We start from the raw sequence: 22,424 nt of genomic DNA on the forward strand, positions 1-22,424 counted from the left end.
AGATTGACCGTATAATCTTGAGAAAACACAACTTTGATTAGTGGCTCTTGTATTTTAAATTGATTTAGTTATACTGATAAAGAAAGATTGGATAATGGTGAAAAACAACATATTTAATGTATTAATCTGTATTTGTAATGTATTTCATCATGAAACAATTATTTTATGCACTGCTAGTATTTGAGTTGAGGAGGTTAGAGGCAAGTATTGCAGATAATTGTATAATAAATTAAAATGTTTGAAATTCTGTTTGCTTTTGTTTTTACTGGCTTAGCGTGAGGATTTTGCTCTCGCTTATTTTTGGTAACGGTATTTTAATGTGACTTCATCCACTAAGAATCCCTTTTTTGTATATAGACATTTTTTAAGATGTAAATAACAGTGAAAGTAATTTTATGGAAAACAAATCCTTTAATGAGAACCAAAGATATTTGTATTAAACAATATCACCATAGCAAGTGGTTAAATAATTAAGCAAATAGACCATTTTAAATCTGAAAAACCTGATACCATAGAAACGATGAATTCTCCACGAGCATCTGTTTACTAGACTTTTTGTAGAAATTATCTAGTTTATATTTTGCATTAGATCTTTTGCAGAATATTCATACAGTCATTTTTGACTTTAGTATAATAAAAATTACATGCAAAATTTGTTTAATAATCAAAATGAATACACTTTTTTGAATCTTTAAAAACTAGACAAAGAATTTAGTTTTGATGTTTTAATAAAAAATATCAAATTTTGAGGCTGATGATCACCTCATATTTTACAACATACTTGGAAAGAACTGAAAGAATCGCTTTACAATCTGTTCACAGACTAAAATTTTGCCTTCTGCATTTTTGATTAGGACTACCATCACAATAGACCCCCCCCCCCCCCTGTAATTCCTCTCTGGCCTCCTACAATAGCCAGAGAAGCATAGTTTTTACATTGGGTAAAAACTACATTTCATTTTATGAGTCTGCACTGTCTAATGGGAGTGTATATTTTGCATCGTTTTAGGACAGAACCAGGACAAATGATATTTACCACTTTGTATTATCTGTCCTGTTGCTGCGATATATATAAAGAGGTGAGGTGCAAGAAGCTTAAGCCTGAAAATATGTATGCAGTATGTGGTGCATAGTGAAAGCTTGAAGATGTCACGTATGAAGTTGAACTTGTTTAAATTGTACGATTTTGAAAATGTCTCATTTTTGGAGCCCAAAAACCACAGGTGGCAGAAATCTGAAATTTTTACAGCAGTAAATACTTTTAATGTACTTTAAAGCTACATAAAATTTATTTTGTTACTCAAAGGTAATAAAGCCAACAAAACTGCTAAAAACACCATTCTTTCTAACCGTAAACAACATATCCAAAAATACTAATGTTATGTATTTTTTCAGATTATAAAAATTACAACTAAATTCATTAGAATGAATAAATAGACAATTAATAAAATAGTCAATTACAAAATGATAAACAATTCAAATATATTAATAAGTTGTTCAATTCACCTTTACCTTATTTTACTCCTGCTAATGGAGGTTATGAATAAATCTTGCACTTTTTGATAATAAACTTAACTAACATAACTTAGTGCTCCTACCATATTTTTATTGAGTAGAACTGATAAGTCCTCATTCATCTTTGTTATAATGTTGTTCTCTTCCAGTAGTTGGTACAAAAAGCTCTGAAGGCCTGAGAATCTTTAAATATTTTCCAGTTGAACCAATTTTTGGTTATCCCTCAATGATTTCTTGAATGAAGTACCAGGACACTGCTGATGGAAAAAGTGTATTCGATATTTCTCTTCATTTTCATTTATTTTGACTTCAATGACTTGCAGACATAATTTTTACATTTTGGCTTTGGCAAACCAATAACGCAATCAGAAACACTAATGTCCTTATGTACCGATACTAACATAAATGTTTCTGATTCAGAGGTTGCCCAGACTTACAGAATACATTTCTGATTTGTTGGAACATAACTATGAAAGGTTCTTGTTTCTGGAACTTTTGTGATTGTCTGATAATGAGAATGAGATATTCTTCATCTCTTGAACTTGTTTATTAGAGCAGAAAATAAATGTTATATTTTTAATATTGTCTTTGCAGTAATTGTACATCAGAAGGTGTAACAATTTGACTGTTGACTGTCCTTTGAAGGCTTGCTTTAGTCACAGTCCTTTTTACAGTTCCATCAATACCATCAATTAGTCCTTTTCCATGGTTTGAGGCCAAAAAAAAAACCATTCGGCTATGATTTCAAAGTCATCTTGATGGAGCACAAATTAAAAATTTAAAGGTAGCAGAAAAATGAAAAAATGTTTAACTTGTGGTAACAGTGTTTATATTTAATTTATAACTTGCTTTTGGAAGCAGAAGAATGATGCAGTATTGTGCTTCAGGTAGTCACCAATCACACAGTAGCTTTGGCTTTTTAATTTTCCTTCTTTTCTAAAATATATGAGAAATGGATCTACTGTGGCAAAAGTTTTTGACCAGTGATATGATTGGACTTCATCCTGCATCACAATAGGAAAATTTTGAGAGAAGTCTCCCATTACAATACATTCACCCACCAATAAGTTTTCCTTTTTAATGTTGAGGAAATTAGCTTGTTTCTTTGCAACAAAATGCCTTTTTAGATTATTTAAATTTTCAGTAAGTTTATCTAAGTACTTTTGAAATGGAAGAATTTGAATAGTCACAGTGGTCAACAGAAACCCACTGTTTGAAGATAAATGTCCAGGTAGTGCCTGGACATTTTTCACACTGTGACAGCATGCACATTTGATTTTCTATATCACATACCATGGTTGAAAGGAGAATTTTATAATCAAATTTCAATTTTAGAGCAAATAACATGAGTTTTATACTGGTGGGTGACACACACACACACACAGTGAATACCTGACCCATCAGGTAAACAAACACAAAATTTAGGTCTTAAATCAGCAAATTTTAAAAAATCAATTTTTAAATTGTTTCTTTTTGAAGGCTGTGTACAATTCTTTTAAGTTGCATAACATAAGCCTTTGTTGAATATTAATTTTCTTCCCATCAGCTTGTCTTACAGAGACACAATCCTTCTTGCCTGGTATCATTCTGGTAAAAATCATGAACACATTTAATAACATTCTCATCAGTTACATGAGTGGGTTTCTTTTTACTGATTTGTGGCAAAATTCCACTTGTTTTAACCAATTGTTTGGATTGATGGGCTAAATACTGACTAACATTAAACTCATTTTGAATTTTTTGAATGCTCCGGCTGCTTGGTAATAAATTTAAAATATTAATTTTTTCCTGGGTTGATGTAACTGTTTTTATCTTATCTTTTATTTTAATGATTAATTCTTCATATTCCCTCCTAAATCAGCATAATTGTGTGGTACTAAACTGGTTTCTTCCATAGAAATATTTAAACCAAAGGAATCATTTAATTTACTGGTAATTGACTCAACTATTTTTGTAACTTTATTTTTAAAAATTTGTTCCTTTACGCTGCTAGATAATTTTTGAACCTTAGCAGAGGAAATGGCAAGTGCTAAACAAGCTTTATTCACAGACTCTACTATAACACACTGAGGTTCAAATATATCTTGACATTCCGGTTCGCTTTCTGTATCATCTTCTGGTTTTTGTATTTTGTACACAGTGCTTTGCCTGGGATTAATTTTAAATTTGGATCGGTTGTTGAAAGTGTCAAAGAGATTTCTTAACCGGTTTAGTGTGACAGCTAAATGGGTCAGAACAACTTTTCCCATTAATATGAAAATATCTAAATATTCAGTTTTATGAAAAGTACAGATATTTTTTGTTTCAGTACATCTACTTCTTAAAGATATCAATGTTATTTGCTGTTCAGTAAACTCTAAAATATCGTGCAATACTGAAGATATATTGTAAGTCAATTTGTGACATACTGTTTCAGTGTAAACACTCCATAATGCATTTTTATAAAATAAAAGGGTTCTTAGAATAACAATACAGTTAGTATAAATTATAAAACTACCAATTGTACCTTATGTTGTCTTATCCTAGTTTCTCTACAGCTAAAATAAAAATTTCTCTAATTAAAAAAATAAAAAATAACAGATATCGCATAAAATAGAAGTTCACTGCTTATAAAATTACCTTATAAACAAGTATACATCACTTAACCGCAGTATTACAACTAGCAACAATAAGACATATCACATTGAAATCAAAACAGTAACTGCGCCTACTAAAATGTTTACATTCAGGATTACTCAAACATTCATGTCAATGCGTGTCAATTCAGTTTTGTGTTTAAAAATGAGTTTGTGTGTATGAATCGTACTTTAAATAACAAACTATCTAGAATATAAGCTTTAAATAACAAACTATCTAGAATATAAGCTATCTCATTATAGACATATCAAAATATTTTATATAGTAGGCCTACATTATTATCTGAAAAAATACATGCTGTGAATTTTTTTGGATACATTGTTCACGGTTAGAAGGAACAGTGTTTTTAGCGGTTTTGATAGCTTCATTACTCGTCAACTCTTTTAAGTAACAAAATAAATTTTATATAGTTTTAAAGTATATAAAAAGTACTTGCTGCCGTAAAAATTTCAGATTTTGGCCACCTGTATCACATGTGGTTTTTGGGCTCCAAAAATGAGACATTTTCAAAATCTTAAGATTTGGTAGCCATTTTTTTTAATGAAGGACACTGTTAACAGTCCAATTTTTTTATATAAGTACTATTAGTACCTAAGAGTTAAAAGTCCTTCAGTATTTATTTTGGCCCAAAATTTGAAAAAATAACAATTTGTAAAGGTAACTTCGGTAAATGTTACAAGATCTGGTTACGTAACAAAACGAATTTTGAGTACACTAAGATAAAGTTACATCTTTTCTCTTTCCAAACCACCCTGTATGATGTAAAATACAAATGCCACAGCTCATGAAAAAAGTGACAAAAATGGCTGTTTTTAGATAAAAACAGCCATTTTCATCACCTGTTGGTGGATTAGAAAATAATATATTACTCGAGAAAAACTTTTTTTTTAAAATGTAAAAAAATATTTTTGGCTGCTACAATGGTGGGTAGTTATCACGTACCAAATATTGTCAAAATCAAAAATAGTGATACCATAAAATTTTTGAAGATTTGTTGAATTAAAATGGAATATCCCTTACCGGAAGACATTTTTCTGCTATTGTGGAATATAATATAAATAAAAATGTTAAGATTATGGTTTTTAGTTGTAAATCATGCTGTACTGAAGAATGAGAAATGCTTTTAATAATGTTACTCCATACTATTAATTCTTATTATGTAAAATGGAACCAAAACTATAAATAAATCCTTTTTACTTCTATTAATTGTTAGTCTTGACTGTTTAAATTAAATCTGTTTGTAATAAACTGAACATCAACTATGTTGTGTTGTGAAGATGTGGGCCCACTTAACATTTATATAATTTTGTTGAGTGAAAAATATTTTCTAATATGAAAAATATTATCTAGCCAAGACAGCCATTGAAGAGTATTATTGTGATGAATTATTAAAGAAAATATTATATTTTATGAAATCATAAATATAAATACTTTTTCATTGTAATATTAATTTAATCATGATTTTTTTACCTAGGCATGAGAAGGCATGCTTTAAATTCCATTAGCTGAAAGTTTCAATTTACTGCCCGATTTTACATTGTTCTTTATTAATTGAAAAAATATACATTGTTCTTTATTAATTTTGTGGCTTAAAGAAATTTTTTTATGTTGTAATTTTTTAAACTGATTTTTTCACAGTAAGTTGTTTTTCACAACAAATAGTTAATGACATTATCTATTTTAATAACTATACATAATCATTTCAATTTCAGTTTGTCTGCTCAAAAACTAATTCGCATCGAAGTTTTGTTTAGTCTTAGTACCTTGTTACCGTTCATAATCTTTTCAAAGCATCTTACTTCATAAGACCCTCATTTTATAAGCCTTACTGCGATGCAGATAATGTAATAAATGTACTGTAATCTCTTTTAGTATATAAGGTAATTAAAGTAGCAGACACTGCGTCTAATGAAATTATATTTTTTTAATTAGGCATTAAAACACGTGTCAATAAAAAAGAAGTGAACTATACCGTGTCATCAACCGGCAGTGAAGATGAAAAGCCGTTGATCATGTTCACCTCACGTAAGTTTTATTTAATTTTTGCCAAAATTGATAATCTGCTTTTTTATTAGTATAATACATGATAAAATAATTTTTTATATTTCAAAAATACTTAACTTGCTATTAACTTCCTTTTTTTTTAGCCGTCAATGGTGTTACAAAAAGGAAGCATAATTCACGTCTTGGTAGAAGAAAAAAATTCATGTATAATTCAGACGGTCAGGATTTTGATGATGTTAATGAAAGGAGAAGGAAAATCCGTGCAAACAGAGAAAGATTTGATACTGCAAATGATCACACCTACCATTCTAATTCTTCTAAACAGTCGCCTCGCCGAGTGACAAACAACACTGTGATCGGTGGAGGTATTCGTCGTGGTAGAAAACGTCGGAAACCACCATCAGACTCAGAAAGTAATCATAGTCAAAAAGCTACGTCACTGCTTGTAGGCCGACCAAAACGATCTATTAAAAGAAAGAATTATGCTGCTATGGTAGCTAGTGGAAGTGAATCGTTTGAAGATAATGAAGAGGAAAAAAAAATTGTAGGATCAAGTATGAAGAAAGTTATCGATAAAGGAAAATCACTTATGAAAAACGGTATGTATTTTTTATTCGATGATCGGCTTACGGTAACTTATATTTTTAAATTTAGATTGTCATTGAATATTTGTTTTATTGTCCGTTATAATTGGTAAGCATCAGTTATAAGTTAGCCAGATATCTTCACATATACGAAGTTCAGATCGCTACTAAAGAGTACACTACCCTGACCCACAACTTTGGTATCACTCGCCTACAATCTGGACTATATTAATTGTTGATGTAAAGTTTTTGTATCGTTGCTAATGTAAATGCACTGTTATGTGGTATGTCGTAGTTTCAAAGTACATTGTTGCTCAAAAAAGGCTTGTAGGTACTGACCTGATCCAAATATATTGATTGTATTTTGAACCGTAATGTGCCTGGTGTAATATGCCTTCCCGTAATATGTCCTGGTGGAAGTTTCTAGGTCGCTCATTTGTTGTAGAGCCAGCTCCATCAAATAACTGTATTATGCTTCTTTAGATCAGTTATACACTCATGTTTTAAAACTTAGTAGAAAATGACTGCTTCTGCAAAACTCCATGTAACCAGGGAAACCCAATGGAGAAGATATCCAAGACGTCTCAGGATCCTATCGCATATTTTACTTTTTCATGGTATTACATTCTTGTTAGTCATACGTTTTGTAGCATACAAGGAAACTGTCAATATTGTACTGTAATTGTTCTTTTTTTTGTGTGTAACTAAACTACTAGTATACATGCATTTTAAACAACTAATATCACCTATACTTGTTTTGTATCAGATACTAGTGCTACAATTTTTTTCTTAGAAATGAAATTTCTTTTTATTATTCCCCCTTTTTCATCCTCTTTATACAATTAGGCATTGGGTTCTTTCAGCCACTTCTTGAATCTGTCACACTCCTTTGCCATAATCTTAACTTTGTACAGAGTCTTTCCTCATTGTCTAATTACTTAATTTTTATAGTCCTGCCACTGCATTGAAAAGGAGAGGTCCCTCTCCTTTTTCTCTCAATTCTTGCTTTCACAACTGACCTAGGCCATCTAGTATCATTCATTCTTGTTACATGTACTGTTGTCACAAACAGTTTTAATTTGAAGCTGATCTCTAATTATGTTATTTCTAATTTTATCCATTCCTGTTCTGCAAATTTGTCATTATTATCATCATCATGTGGTATTCTGCGTGTTGGCAGGTCCCTGGCACCACTGTTGCCTCTATCTTTTTCTGCCCCATGCTTTTCTTTTCTTCATAACCTTCACTACCCTTTATGTTATTTAGCTTCTTCATGCCTCTTTTTTTTCACCTTCAATGGAGCCTTCAAGAACTGTATTTATTATTCCATTTCCCCTAATTATATGCCTGATCCAGTTACCTTTCCTTCTTCTAATAGTCACCATTATCTTCATTTATTCTTCTTAATAATTCTACTTTGCTTCCTCTGTCCATCCATTCTATCTTCTCCAGCCTCCTCTCGCATCTCAAATATCTCGATCATATCTTTTTCCTTTTTCCCTAGCGTCAAAGTTTCACTACCATGCAAAATTATACTCCAAACATAACATTTTACCAATCTCTTTCTCAGGTTAGATTCATGTTGCTGCAGAGTAGGTTTTTCTTTCTAAGAAAGGCTTTCTTTGCCATCTCAATTCTTATTTTAATCTCTTCTTTACCCCTTCAGTCTTTAATTAGTACTGTACTGAGATATCTGTATCTGTTTACTTGTTCAGTTTTTCCTTTTGATGTTACCGCATCCATATCTTCTTTCTCATTTACCTTCATAACTTGTTTTCCTCACATTTATTTTATCCTATATTCCTTCATCCCTACTTACAGTCCTTTTATCATTCCTTGTAATATCTTAAGTATCTTTAGCTGCAATCAACAGATCGTCAGCAATCTAACACAATCTATGTTTCTTCCATCTACGCTTACTCGTTTTTGTTCATCCAATATTTCTTTCAACATTTCCTTGACATAAAGGGTGAACAGTGTCTGTGATAAACAGCAGCGACCTTGCTTCACTCCTCTGCCTAATTCTGATCAATTCGTGATATTCTCATTTATTTTTGCAGCTGCTTTTTGCTTCATTACAATTCTCTTTTCTTTCAGAATTTCAAATAATTTTTTCCACATACCCTCTCAAATGCCTTACCATATCTATAAAGCACAAGCTCAATCCTCTTCCTGTTTCAGAGTATCTCTCCAATCATTCTGATCAGACCTACAGCTTCTCTTGTTCCTTTTCCTTTTCTGAATCCAAAATGTTCTTCCCCAGCATTCTCCTCTGTTTTTGTAATCAACTTTCTATTCATAACTCTCAGGATTATTCTTTCAGCATGTGATATTAAGTTGATAGTTCTATGTTTTTCATAATTTTTAGTTCCAACCTTTTTAGGCAACAGTCATTATTGTTTTAACAAAATCTTCTGGCCATACTCCAGTATCATAAATTGTACTGCGCATTGAGACTATTTCATTTATTCCCTCATTTTCTAAACATTTAAAGAGTTTTACTGGAAGTTCATCTACTCCTGTTGCTTTCCTTTTCTTGGTATCTTTAGTAGCTTGCATAATTTCAGATATCAAAATGGGTGGGCCTTTCTCCTCATCCATAACATCGCTTCCTGTGTTTCATGTTTCCTCTCCCTACCCGCAGGTCCTCAATATACTCTTTCCATCATTTCTTTACCTCATATTTATAAATGCTTTTACCATCTTTCTTCTTAATTTGTCTCATTTTATAAGTAGGATATCTTCTATCCCATGTGGCATTCTTTTACCTTCTTATGTAACATATTTCTCTTTCTTTTTTAATTTTTCTATGCCTTTACATTCTTCTTTTATGTAAAGACGCCAGCTTTATATATTTCTCACTTTAATTTGTTATTCGGTCTTCAATAGATTGCTGTTGTGTTCTTTTTTATTTTTATGTTTTCTTCTTTCTTTTATTTTTTGTATCATATATTGAGTTGAATGCAATTTTTCTTTGCTCGGGTCCCTTCATAGAAACCAGTTCCTTTCTCTGCAGCTTCTCTCATAAGATGATATTATCCTTGACCGCATTTCCTCTGCTGGTTCATTTTCTTTTTTACCTTGAGTAATTGCCTTTGTCAGCATTTCACCCAATTTTACTCTCCTTATGCCCTCTAGCCCCTCTACATTCCATTTATTCACCTTCATTACAGTTTGAGTTCTTTTTAATGTTTTTTTTTTTTTTTTTTTTTTTTTTTATTTCAATCATAAACAGAATAACAGAATATGATCATATTCCTATGTCCTATATCTGCTCCTGGAAGCCCATTTGACTTCTTAACAGCATTCCTGTATTTATTTTCAACCAAAAAATGGTTGTCTAAAAGCAAAATCCATCTGTTGATCTTGTCCAAGTATATCTTCTGTGTTTATGATTTTTAAAAAACATATTTGTAATAAACAGATCTCTTGACAAAATTTTCTGACAACTCCTCAATATTCAGTATCTTCACCCTTTTATTCCAGCATCGGGTTATACACTTGAACTATTACTAGATCTTTTGGCAGCATTCCATTCCATAAAGCTATTACTCTGTCATCCAGATAAATTACTTTTTTACTGTTCTTGCTATACTATTTTTTGACAGATATTCCTACTCCATTTTTCCTCTTTCAATTCCTGAATAATGCAAGTCAACTTTATCACTTCTCAACTCTCCTCTTCCCTTCCATCTAACCCTGCTTATCCCTACTACATCCATTTTATTTATTTGAATCTTCAAGTTTTCTATCTTACCTGATGACAATAATGTTCTCACATTACATGTACCTATTCTCACTATTCCATTGTCCTATTCTATTTTCTTTTCTATGACACTCCTTCTGCTGCCTCTCATGTAGATGCAAATGGGAAGTTGTTTTCCTCTGGAATATTTAACAAAAGAAGACATCACCATGATGTCTGACTAGGAAAATTTAATACAGTGGTGTTCTGTTGCTTTCTGTATCCTAATGGCGTTGACTTCCTGCAGAAGTTTTTTCTGCCTTTGGGGATAATTTCTCATCCATGGAGTAATCAGGGTGCTCTAAACTTACTGCTCATTTACCCTTTGAAAAGGCCATTGACAAACTGCCGCATAGCTTTTGCATTTATCTTAGAATTACAAGTTATAATAATGGTGAAACATTTAATTTCTACTATTTGTAGATTCTATATTACTTTTTCTTGCTCTCCTTATCGGCATATTACACAGTTTTTTTCTGAACATGGTGCTTTTCAAGATAGGTCGGTCAGATTTGGTTTAATTACTTCAGGCTTCTGTCCAGAGTGTAGGGCCATTGGTGATGTGTACCATGTCTGCTCGAGGTACAAAAAATGCCAAATTAGCTAGATAGCTTATGAGGATCATTTGTAGTTTAGATCTGCATCGATTAGAAAACCAAAAGGGAATGGAACATAGTTGTTGGCTTTCTTAGCCTACTAGTTGTTGGCTTCCTTTCTGTGGAGGATGTCTGAAGGGGTCTGATGCTGTTAGAAATCTATAGATAGAATACCAAACCAGGTGGCTAAAGGCCCGCCTGGGTGTTTACTTTGCTAAGATAGGCATTTTGGCATCGAGGCCTGGTTAGCTGAGATATTTGCTGTTAGGATGAGATGGTTGTGTGGAGAACCCTGTGATGGAGCTGCAGTGTGAGATGGTGTAGGCATTGACCTTGCTCCTGAAAGCAGAGAGAGATGTGTTTTCATTAGAGGCCTGTTAAATTTGTGAATTTCTTTTTTGATTTTTTAAGTAAATCAAGAGGACTTGAGTAAACTGAATTGTAGGACAAAATTGTTGTTGTGATCAACATTTGTTTTATAATCTTACATTATTTGTTTTCCTTAGTAATTTGATGTGTTTTGGATAGTTTGAACAAAGTACTTAATACTGTGTTATCGATGCGATGTTAATTTTGCTACTGAGGTTTAGTTAATGGCCGCAGCATCTTGGAAATTGTCCCAAGATAGGAAAGATCAACTGTTGATCTGTAACTATTCAAATATCGTTAACCAAGGATTGATTTTGTCTATACAGCCGTTTTACTGCTTAGATTGGGTACATGAATATTTAGAGGAAAGGAAAGATCTGAAATCGTTGTATAAAGATTTTTACTTCTGTTGTACAGTATGAATCTTACAACATCAATGCAGGACATAACTCCAAATGTTTTAGAATACATTAATTTGAAGTGTAACTTGAAATGATTATTAATAGGTTTAACTTTTATTCTTTTGATTGTAAACTAGTTATACTAAAAAAGAAAACAAATTATGCTATGGAAATTTAAATCGGTTTTACTAGTTATATCATGGGAAAAAAATTCTACTGAATATTAGTGAGGTTGATTGTCCGCCTCAATACTACTAAATAAATATACATTTGTTCGTAAATGATCACATTCAAGTTAACTTATCGCATTTCATTTGGTGCAAATATAAAATGTTTTTGAAGGTAAAAAAATTGTTCCCTATAATATTGACGGTTAAATGTGACATTGATGAATCCGGTTGTTATAAATCGGCAACAGGAATAGATAATAATGAATAATGTCTATAGGGTTAAAACAAATCTATCAACCGAGAAACTTATGCCAAAAACGTTCATCATTATCCTAATATGATTTACTGTTGCTCATTTACTTGGAGACCCGCAAAAAAAAGTTTGTTATTTGGTAGAATAATGTTATGTAGATTAAAAAGTCACTCGTCAATTATTTTAAAGTGACATAATTTTAACCTTGTATATAAAGTTTTTTTTATTTTCCAGAAAACCCTTCATAGATTAAACATGTTAAATATGTTTCTAATGTATTAATGTTACTAAATTAAAAACTTATTTTTTTTATCAAATTTTTGAATTTCAATTAATTATTTTAGTGAATTTGAAGCTATTTAATAATGTTATTATAGTGTATAAAGACGCATTGCAATTTGTTCATTTAGGATTAATGTGCATTTTTTTACACATTTTCATTTTGTATTATTCTTGAACCCCATCCCAATGTTACATTAGATAATCAGAATTAACTGTATATAATGATTTTAAAACTGATTTAAAAGAAGAAATTTGGTTTCTGAGTATGTGAATGATCTTTCAGCTATTGCACAGCTCTTTTTTTCAGCAATTTTTTGTAAGTTTTATTGTGTTAAGGCCTTATCGCAGTAGTCAGGAAATCCATCTTTAATATTGGTGGAACTGGGTATATTTATACTTTGTCATGGTCAATACCTCTACTGAAAAAAAGGTTTATATAATGGCTTAGTTTACACCTCTTTATGACAGGCATCATTAAAAGAACAATATCATCTCTTGCAACACTGCTGAGAAAGGAGTTATTGTATAACTCTGAAAATATCTTCTGGGACAATTCCATGTATTTAGAAATAATTCGGTCATTAAAAAATATTTAGTGTCATCTTGTCACGATGATCGCTTGTGTACATGTAATAATTAAATTTATTATGTTTCAGATTATAAAAGAGTTAATAAAGGATCTCAAAAGAAAGCATTTGAAAATAATAAAATTAATAACAATGATAATAGTAGTAATAAGGCTAATAGTAATAATGTTAATTATAATAGAAATAGTAATCATAATATATATTCAACACGACGTGCCTTTTTAAATAAACAAGACAAATCAAAGAGTAATGGTAAGAACTTATTTTTGTACTCTTTCTTTTTTCTATTTAGTCGCTTGCAGTTACATTCAAGTAATTATTAGAATTTCAGTATATTGTTAATATGAAAATAATGAAATTGATAAATAATGTACCAAAATTTTCATATATTTCCGCATGACTTTATAAAGATAAGTGCTTAAAAAAGAAGTTGCTGGATATCTTTTCTTTCTTATTTTGCTCTAATAATCTTTTTATTTGTCAATTCTTATAATATGTCTTTTTTTTATAGAAAACATTATTATTTAATTATAAAATGTCTCTTCCAGTATACTCACTATTAGTAATTTCATCTGTAATGAAAAATATGCACACATGATCAAATTTTTTTTTTGTAAAATTGTTGAAGTCGCCTTATGGAAGGTTAGTCGCACGGAATATTAACATGTTACATTAGCTCAGTCAGAACTAGGCAAGTTATTCCTCAATTAATCGTTAAAATATATAGATGTTTTTATTTATGTATTTAATTGTATTGACGTTGCTCAGTTATAAATATATTCTTTAATTTTTTAGTGAATATTTAACGGTGAAAAATTTGCTTTTCGATGTTCATTTGTTATCCAATTAAAGTAATAGATTTGAAGACAAATACCAAAGGTCAATGTCCATTCCTGTCATGCAGTCGGTGACTTGTTGCATCACACAATATTATTTTAATGTTGTACAAAAACTGATTGGGGTGAGCCATTGAAATGAACAAAAATTCATTAATTTATTACATAATTATTGCATTTAAGTTTACAATAACAACAGGATTTTTTCTAATAACAGTGTCTATTCATTCGATACGATACAGTTCTGTTTGAGAGATTTTAAGATTGTCATCCAGTTATTATAGTCTTAAGAGGTTAGACTAGCAGAATTTTGCAGCAGTATGATGTATATATAGCACAGTGAAAGTTTTTTGATGGTAAGAAAAGCGCGCAGGGAGATATTTTGAAATTTGAAGTTTCATTGATGATCACTGTATAAAGGGGGTACAATGATGCTAAAGAATATAAAAAAGAATTTGCTATTTTTTTTTATCAAAATAAGAAAAATACATGTAATTCCCATTTTTGGCAGATTATCAGTAAAATCCTGCACTTATATATATTAATATTGATCATACTTTTAGTGTAAATGGGTTAAGGTCGTTCAAGTACTCAGTTATGTATGGCTATTTAGTTTTGATGACAATGAGTGTTTGGATTTCTTTAAAGATTTCATTTTGTATTTCAGAGAAAATTTCTTTTAACTTCAATTACTATAATTATTTTTGTTTTGTGCAGTTGGCATGCGCACACGACCTAATAAAAAGTATATTAATTATGAAGAATTTGGTACTATATCGTCTTATGAAAGCGATGATGAGGTTTTACCTAAGAAATTTAATAAAAATGGTAAAAATAATCATAATAAGCCTTTTATAATTCTTTTAAAAGTTTATGTGTTCATCATCTCATTATCATTTCCATTCTTTGTCCTTGTTATATAGATCTAACTTTTTTATCATACATAAATGTGTTTCATCACATCTTTCTATATTCATTTACACAGTTTTCATCCTGCTTGGTGTTTTTTCTTTTCTTTTCTTTATTGTAGTCTTGGAAAATAACATTTTAATGTAAAAAAAAACTAATCATAATAAATAGTGATATATTAATTTTATTAATTTGCTCTGTATTAAATTGAGGTAATTGCTGTGTAATGGAAAGGAACATTTCCATCCCAAAGTCTATTAATTTGGCATAATAAAGTAATAATTAATCAATGAGATTAAAAATTAATAAGTTTTACTTCCAAAAAGCTGCTGTATCCTAATATAGCTACTAGCATCCAGATTCTGCTTTTTTCCTCAAGATTAAATTTATGTAATCGGGCAGTTATTGTTTTAGTGTCGGTAAAATTAGATAATGATTAAAATATATTAATAATATATGTACAAGGTTAAACCAAATATAAATGGGATTTTATTTTTTTTAAATATTTATTGAAAAATAAAAGGCTAATATAGTTTATTTTTCTACATACTTTGCTGCTTTAGAAATACATTTTTCCAAGCAAGAAGGAAGGTTTTTTATCACAGCATTGTAGAATGAAGCTGGTTGCATCAGGAGCCAATTCCGCACGAATCCCTGTACGCCTTTGTCATCTTCAAATTGTTGCCCTCCTAGTGCTTCTTTAAGCGGCCCAAACAAATGTAAATCGCAGGGCAATAGGATTTATAAGGCTGTAGGGAGGATAATCAAGTGAGTCCAATGCATTTCTTCTACCTTTGTTAGAGCTTTAATATGGGGTCTGGAGTTGTGGAGGAGTATAGCTTCTCTGCAGCTCTCCTCACCTCTTTCAACAGCTCACAGTAGTAAGCAGCATTGATGTGTATCACTTATGCAAAAAATCAATTTGCAAAACGACTTGCCGGTCAAAAAACACAGTTGAAAGAACCTTGCTGGCTTTCACTGGGGCTGGTTCCCCTTTCCACCGCCACTCCATACTGGCTTGTTTTGATCGGGGAGTGTAGTGGTGGACCCACATTTTATCACAGGTGGTCATCTGACTCAAAAATGCATCACCTTCTTTCGCAGACCTTGCTGAAAGCCTCTGAGAGACCTCCAAACATCTCAACTTCTGATCTGCAGTCAAAAGGCGAGGGACCCATCTGACACACACTTTACGTTACTGTAGATTGTTTGTGATGATCTCTTGACAGCTCCCATAACTTATTCCGACCTGTTATGCAATTTCAGATACTCTCACCCGTCGATCGTCTTCAAGAATGCCTTGAACCACGCGAATGTTTTTGTCTGTAATGCCGGTCCAAAGATGGCAATCGTGTTCCTGATTTTCCGCTTGTTCTCGTCGTTCCTCAAACTCTTTATGCCAGGCAAACACACGAGTCCTTGACAATGTTTGGTCTCCGAACTGTGCAGTCAATATCTGTAAAATTTCCATCACTTGAGCTCCTTCACAAGCAAAAAATTTTATAATTATGCGTTTCACATTGAAGGGGTGCACCTGTTGCTCTGACATCGTGAGCATTACTGATGAATTGGTTGGGAGTGTGGAATGGGGCCAGCTCTCCCCACTTCTAATGACACCCCACCCAAGCATACTAGAAGCAACGGGCCCAGTCCTACCAACTGTAGATACTCAGGAACAAAAATCCTATTTATATTTGATTCACCCTCGTGTATTATTAAGAACAAGGTCATTTCAGTTTTAATATTCTGACTGAGTAATGCTGTAAAGAAATTTTATTAAGTTAATCTTTTTTCTTTATTTTTTTATTAAAATTAATTGTTAAGATGCTATAATATGATGTACAAAGTCAGTTACCTGCCTCTGTAAAATACTAACTGGAATATATGCCAATTTGAAAATAAAACTAATGAACATTCTAAGTTTTTTTTTTGTTTCTTTTAAGTAAATACACTTAGAGTTTACTGTTTTGAGGGTTTTTTTGTAATAAGATAATTGTAATGATACAGAGTTATTATTTTTTTTTAGTATGTAATATCAAACCTTTGATATCAACATATTTCTTGTCTCACCCTAAGCTGACCCTCATTTCAATCTCCTTTTTTCATGGTCTATTATGGTTCCACGTTAGTTTGTTATGAGCAAATTTCCATGTTGTATTTTATTTTTCATTCTGACTGTCATGCCATCAGAATTTTTTTGTTATTAAAATTTTATTTTCTGTTATTTATTTTACCATTGATATTTATAACTGCAATGGGATTTTCATGTGCTTCTTATGTGTATTTTGGTACCGGTATGTTTGTCTTTTTTCTTTTGTTTTGTGCGTAATTACTTTTAGTTCATTGCTGTTAAGGTGTTATGGTTCCATTTAGTAGATATGTGGTATATTTTAGGCACATATTTTATTTAGTTTGATTAAATGTGCATTTTAAGGAAATACGCTTAAGGAAGGAATAGTAGTCTTGTCTTAATGAGCGCATTTCCATCACTACTTTTACTTTGTATGATGATTACTCAATATCATCGGTAACAGTCAAGTATGTATATGTCTTCTGCTCAGTAATTTTATTTATTCAGTCGATATCACTTAATAACGAAGTCGAAGGTAACACTGAGTTTAATCTCATTAATCAATTCATTGTTATAATCTATATCCAGTCTTATCAAATATTTCAGAATAAATGATAATTGTAGACTGTCATACAGGATGTTAATAATTTGTTTGGTGCTCTTATAATATGATAATACTGTAGGTTGTATTATTTTTATTTATATGTAATGAAATGCATTATTCAGGGATGAAGTTTTTTAGTTTTAAAAAAAATATAAAATATTTTATATACCTTTCTTTTGTTTTACAGCTTTTTATGAATAACTATTCACAAAAGAAGAGTTATATAAAAATATGTGTATTATGATGTTTAAAAATTATTATCTTGTAAGTTAAAAAATTATTTTATACACATCTGATGTTATTTCATCAAGAATTAAATTTACCACATGATAAATGTAACGAACATATCATAAAATACATACGTCATTCAATAAAATAGCTATGTATACCATGTTTCAAGAAATTTGTGCTAAATCTCAACTCGTATTTCTCTGATAAAAATTATGATAATAGTTATGTAAACATGGGTTCAGAAATACTAGTTTTTTGAGTTTGTCGTTTAAGAATTTCCGTTCTTGGGCTCAACAGTCCGGCACTACATTGAACATATACTATTTATAAAGATAAATGAATCATTTTATATGAAACATTAATTTTTTAAATAATTAATATTACTCTCCTAAAGATATGGATTAAATACTTGGAGAAATCTCTTATGAAATATTTTTTTTTAAAGAGTAAAAAAATTGATTTTTATTTTTTAAAAGAAAATAATTATAAATTTTTTGTTTTTAAATTTACTAAAAGTTTGATTGAGATATTATCTCAATCAAACTTTGCTACTCAAATATTTACTATTTACTGCTCAATTTTGAGCAGTATAAATAAATTGAATTTTTAATCAAAATGCTCATTTAAAGAGATTATACTGAAATATGTGTCTGTAATTGATTTTATTTCTGATTTAATAAAGCAACATTTTACAGCTTAGAGCATTATAATGCTCTTAAGTCTGTATTGTACAGTATCTCACAAAGAGATATTGTGGTGATAGATGAGATCACGGTACTGTATCTGCTATTTATTTATAAATTTACTCGGCTTAAAAATTAAATATAGGAAATAATTTAACAAATTCACATAAGTAACTTTATTGCCAGCTAAATAGTTCATTATATTTCAAAACTATTGAAAATATTAGTTTGAGTACAGTAAAATAATGCCATATCATTTCAAAAGCAAAGGTAATACAAAGGTTTTTGGTTCATTTAAGGTTATCGGAACGATGTTGATAAGCAACCATTCAGAAATTCCAATAGCGATTTCCCGATTCCTAATAAGTATTTATAAATAATCACAAATTACTAGGGGAAAGGGGATCAAAATTGAAAAAATAATAATTTAACCTTGTTATACAGTGAAGGTACTTTATCAGTACTTGAAGATTATCTACCTACACATTCGCATATCAAGTCTGTTAAATAAAATAAGGGTTTGTGTCCATCTGTAACTGTTTCAACAATTTGAAAAAGATAATTTAAATAATTAAGAACTGAATTATTGTATCAGTTAATTCTGTAGAAAATAATGTATTATCTTCACACGTGAAGCGACCTCTACACATAACTGTATAAAATGTATGAGAAAAACACGATTTTTAGAACGATAATTTTCATGTAGTCAATAAAATTAATTTCTAGCATCATTTTTCAGTAAATATCTGGTGCAATATAATGACTGATATTATCAAACCATTTTTAATGGTAGAATTGACAACAGGTACTGATTACCTAATAAAAGCTATCACAACTTTTAAAAGCTATCCCACTAATGACCTAAAAATTTTAGTATATCTAGTGTGGTTGAGCATGAACTCACTTTATTGCTTTGTTTTCATTATGTGAATAGAAATCTTCCCAACTGATGATTGATGGAGTTGGACCTCATGTGTGGCCAGCCAGATCTCTGAAGTGAAAGCTCAATCATTTTTTTGGAGCTATAAATGTAATCATTGCATTAGGGTACACCCAACAAAAAAATCAGAGAATGTAAATAATTTTTTACAAAGAATCTTGTTTGCCACCAAAGATATCAAGACAACCTTTTCTTATAAAATGCACATTTTTTCAATTGCACTTAGTAAGAATGTTGCAGATGCAATTTTGAATTTCATTACTTTCAGGATAAATTTCATTTCGCAAAAAAATTTATTAATTTAATAAAAATGTTTATTTATTTCATGAAAATATTTTGATATAAATTCGTTAACTTGTTTTTTGTGCAAACACTATAATATATTTAGCATAATTTTTCTGCAGTATTTTTTTTTTCAAAATACAAATTATTTGTTGTTATGCGTCTTTTGATTTACTTTTTTCTGTACTCTTAAATTAAAATATTTTACAAGCTTTGTAGCAAAACCTTTTTTTTTAATTATTTGGCAGTTTTTGTAACTTTTTTTTACAAAAATTGAAAAATAATTTTTTGTCTTGTTTTTTTATTATATTTCATGGAGATTTCTCAAAAAGCATTCAGAGAACATCAGAAACAATTAATTTTTAATTCTTTGTGTGAAATTACACTTACAAATTTTGCCTTTTAAATTGTAATTCACTTAAGTGCAGTTTTATCTCTGGCCAAGAGGAGAAAATCTTTTGACAGCCAAAAAATAATAAAGACTATAAAAAATAAACTGCAATCTTTTTAATGATAACTGCATTATTTTAATGAAAAAAATATACCTATCATGTTTAACAGGAAGCCATTGCAACATGCTGTGTGTATAAAACTAAAGTCCATCAATAAAAATTTATAAAAGATATGTGATATTTTTCTTTTGGTCAGGTGATCTTAGAGTAATTAACTCAGCGTCAAATAATGGGCAGGCAGGAGTAGGTTTCGTGATGAACAAGAAGATAGGGAGGAGAGTGGAGTATTTCAAAACGCATAGCGATAGAATCATTGTAATAAGGATAAAATCAAAACCTAAACCGACAACGATTGTTAACGTCTATATGCCTACAAGCGCCCATGATGATGATGAAGTAGAGTGTGTATACGAAGAGATTGATGAAGCAATTAAACACGTAAAAGGAGATGAAAATTGAATAATAGTTGGAGATTGGAATGCAACCATTGGAAAAGGCAAGGAAGGAAATATAGTGGGTGAATACGGGCTGGGCAAAAGGAATGAAAGAGGGGACCGACTTATAGAATTTTGCACGAAGTATAATTTAGTAATTGCCAACACCCAATTTAAAAATCATAATAGAAGAATATACACTTGGACAAAGCCAGGCGATACTGGAAGGTATCAGATAGATTATATCATGGTTAAGCAAAGATTTAGAAATCAACTCGTTGACTGCAAAACTTACCCTGGAGCAGACATTGATAGCGACCATAATTTGGTGATAATGAAATGTAGATTGGGATTTAAAAACCTGAAGAAAAGGTGTCAGATTAATCGGTGGAATTTAGAGAAGCTTGAGGAAGGGGAGGTAAAGAAGATTTTTGAGGAGGACATCGCAAGAGGTCTGAGTAAAAAAGATAAGGTAGAAAATGTAGAAGAAGAATGGGAGAATGTTAAAAAGGAAATTCTTAAATCAGCAGAAGCAAACTTAGGCGGAATAAAGAGAACTGGTAGAAAACCTTGGGTTTCAGACGATATATTGCAGCTGATGGATGAACGTAGAAAATATAAGAATGCTAGTGATGAAGAAAGTAAAAGGAACTATCGGAAATTAAGAAATGCTATAAACAGGAAGTGCAAACTGGTGAAAGAAGAGTGGATTAAAGAAAAGTGTTCAGAAGTGGAAAGAGAAATGAACATTGGTAAAATAGACGGAGCATACAGGAAAGTTAAGGAAAATTTTGGGGTACATAAATTAAAATCTAATAATGTGTTAAACAAAGATGGTACACCAATATATAATACGAAAGGTAAAGTCGATAGATGGGTGGAATATATTGAAGAGTTATACGGAGGAAATGAATTAGAAAAGGTGTTATAGAGGAAGAGGAAGTTGAGGAGGATGAAATGGGAGAAACAATACTGAGATCTGAATTTAAGAGAGCATTAAAAGATTTAAATGGCAGAAAGGCTCCTGGAATAGACGGAATACCTGTAGAATTACTGCGCAGTGCAGGTGAGGAAGCGATTGATAGATTATACAAACTGGTGTGTAATATTTATGAAAATGGGGAATTTCCATCAGACTTCAAAAAAAGTGTTATAGTTATGATACCAAAGAAAGCAGGGGCAGATAAATGTGAAGAATACAGAACAATTATTTTAACTAGTCACGCATCAAAAATCTTAACTAGAATTTTATACAGAAGAATTGAGAGGAGAGTGGAAGAAGTGTTAGGAGAAGACCGATTTGGTTTCAGGAAAAGTATAGGGACAAGGGAAGCAATTTTAGGCCTCAGATTAATAGTAGAAGGAAGATTAAAGAAAAACAAACCAACATACTTGGCGTTTATAGACCTAGAAAAGGCTTTCGGTAACGTAGACTGGAATAAAATGTTCAGCATTTTAAAAAAATTAGGGTTCAAATACAGAGATAGAAGAACAATTGCTAACATGTACAGGAACCAAACAGCAACAATAACAATTGAAGAACATAAGAAAGGGAGTCCGACAAGGATGTTCCCTATCTCCGTTACTTTTTAATCTTTACATGGAACTAGCAGTTAATGATTTTAAAGAACAATTTCGATTCGGAGTAACAGTACAAGGTGAAAAGATAAAGATGCTACGATTTGCTGATGATATAGTAATTCTAGCCGAGAGTAAAAAGGATTTAGAAGAAACAATGAACGGCATAGATGAAGTCCTACGCAAGAACTATCGCATGAAATTAAACAAGAACAAAACAAAAGTAATGAAATGTAGTAGAAATAACAAAGATGGGCCGCT

General features: G+C 30.9%; 1 protein-coding gene across 5 annotated transcripts in view; it reads left to right on the plus strand.

The window, feature by feature from the left end:
* BRWD3 (bromodomain and WD repeat-containing protein) overlaps positions 1-22,424 on the plus strand; it is a 153,525-nt gene that overhangs the window by 115,088 nt on the left and 16,013 nt on the right. For 3 of the 5 annotated variants that reach the window (XM_075371708.1, XM_075371711.1, XM_075371712.1), the window contains 4 exons: positions 6,085-6,177; positions 6,300-6,755; positions 13,213-13,395; positions 14,697-14,807. In XM_075371708.1, coding sequence (XP_075227823.1) covers positions 6,085-6,177; positions 6,300-6,755; positions 13,213-13,395; positions 14,697-14,807 — 843 coding nt within the window. The remainder of the gene's footprint in view (positions 1-6,084; positions 6,178-6,299; positions 6,756-13,212; positions 13,396-14,696; positions 14,808-22,424) is intronic. The other 2 variants (XM_075371709.1, XM_075371710.1) reach the window with 2 other exon arrangements.

The sequence above is a fragment of the Lycorma delicatula genome, chromosome 7, assembly GCF_047948215.1.
Source record: "Lycorma delicatula isolate Av1 chromosome 7, ASM4794821v1, whole genome shotgun sequence".
NCBI lineage: Eukaryota > Metazoa > Arthropoda > Insecta > Hemiptera > Fulgoridae > Lycorma > Lycorma delicatula.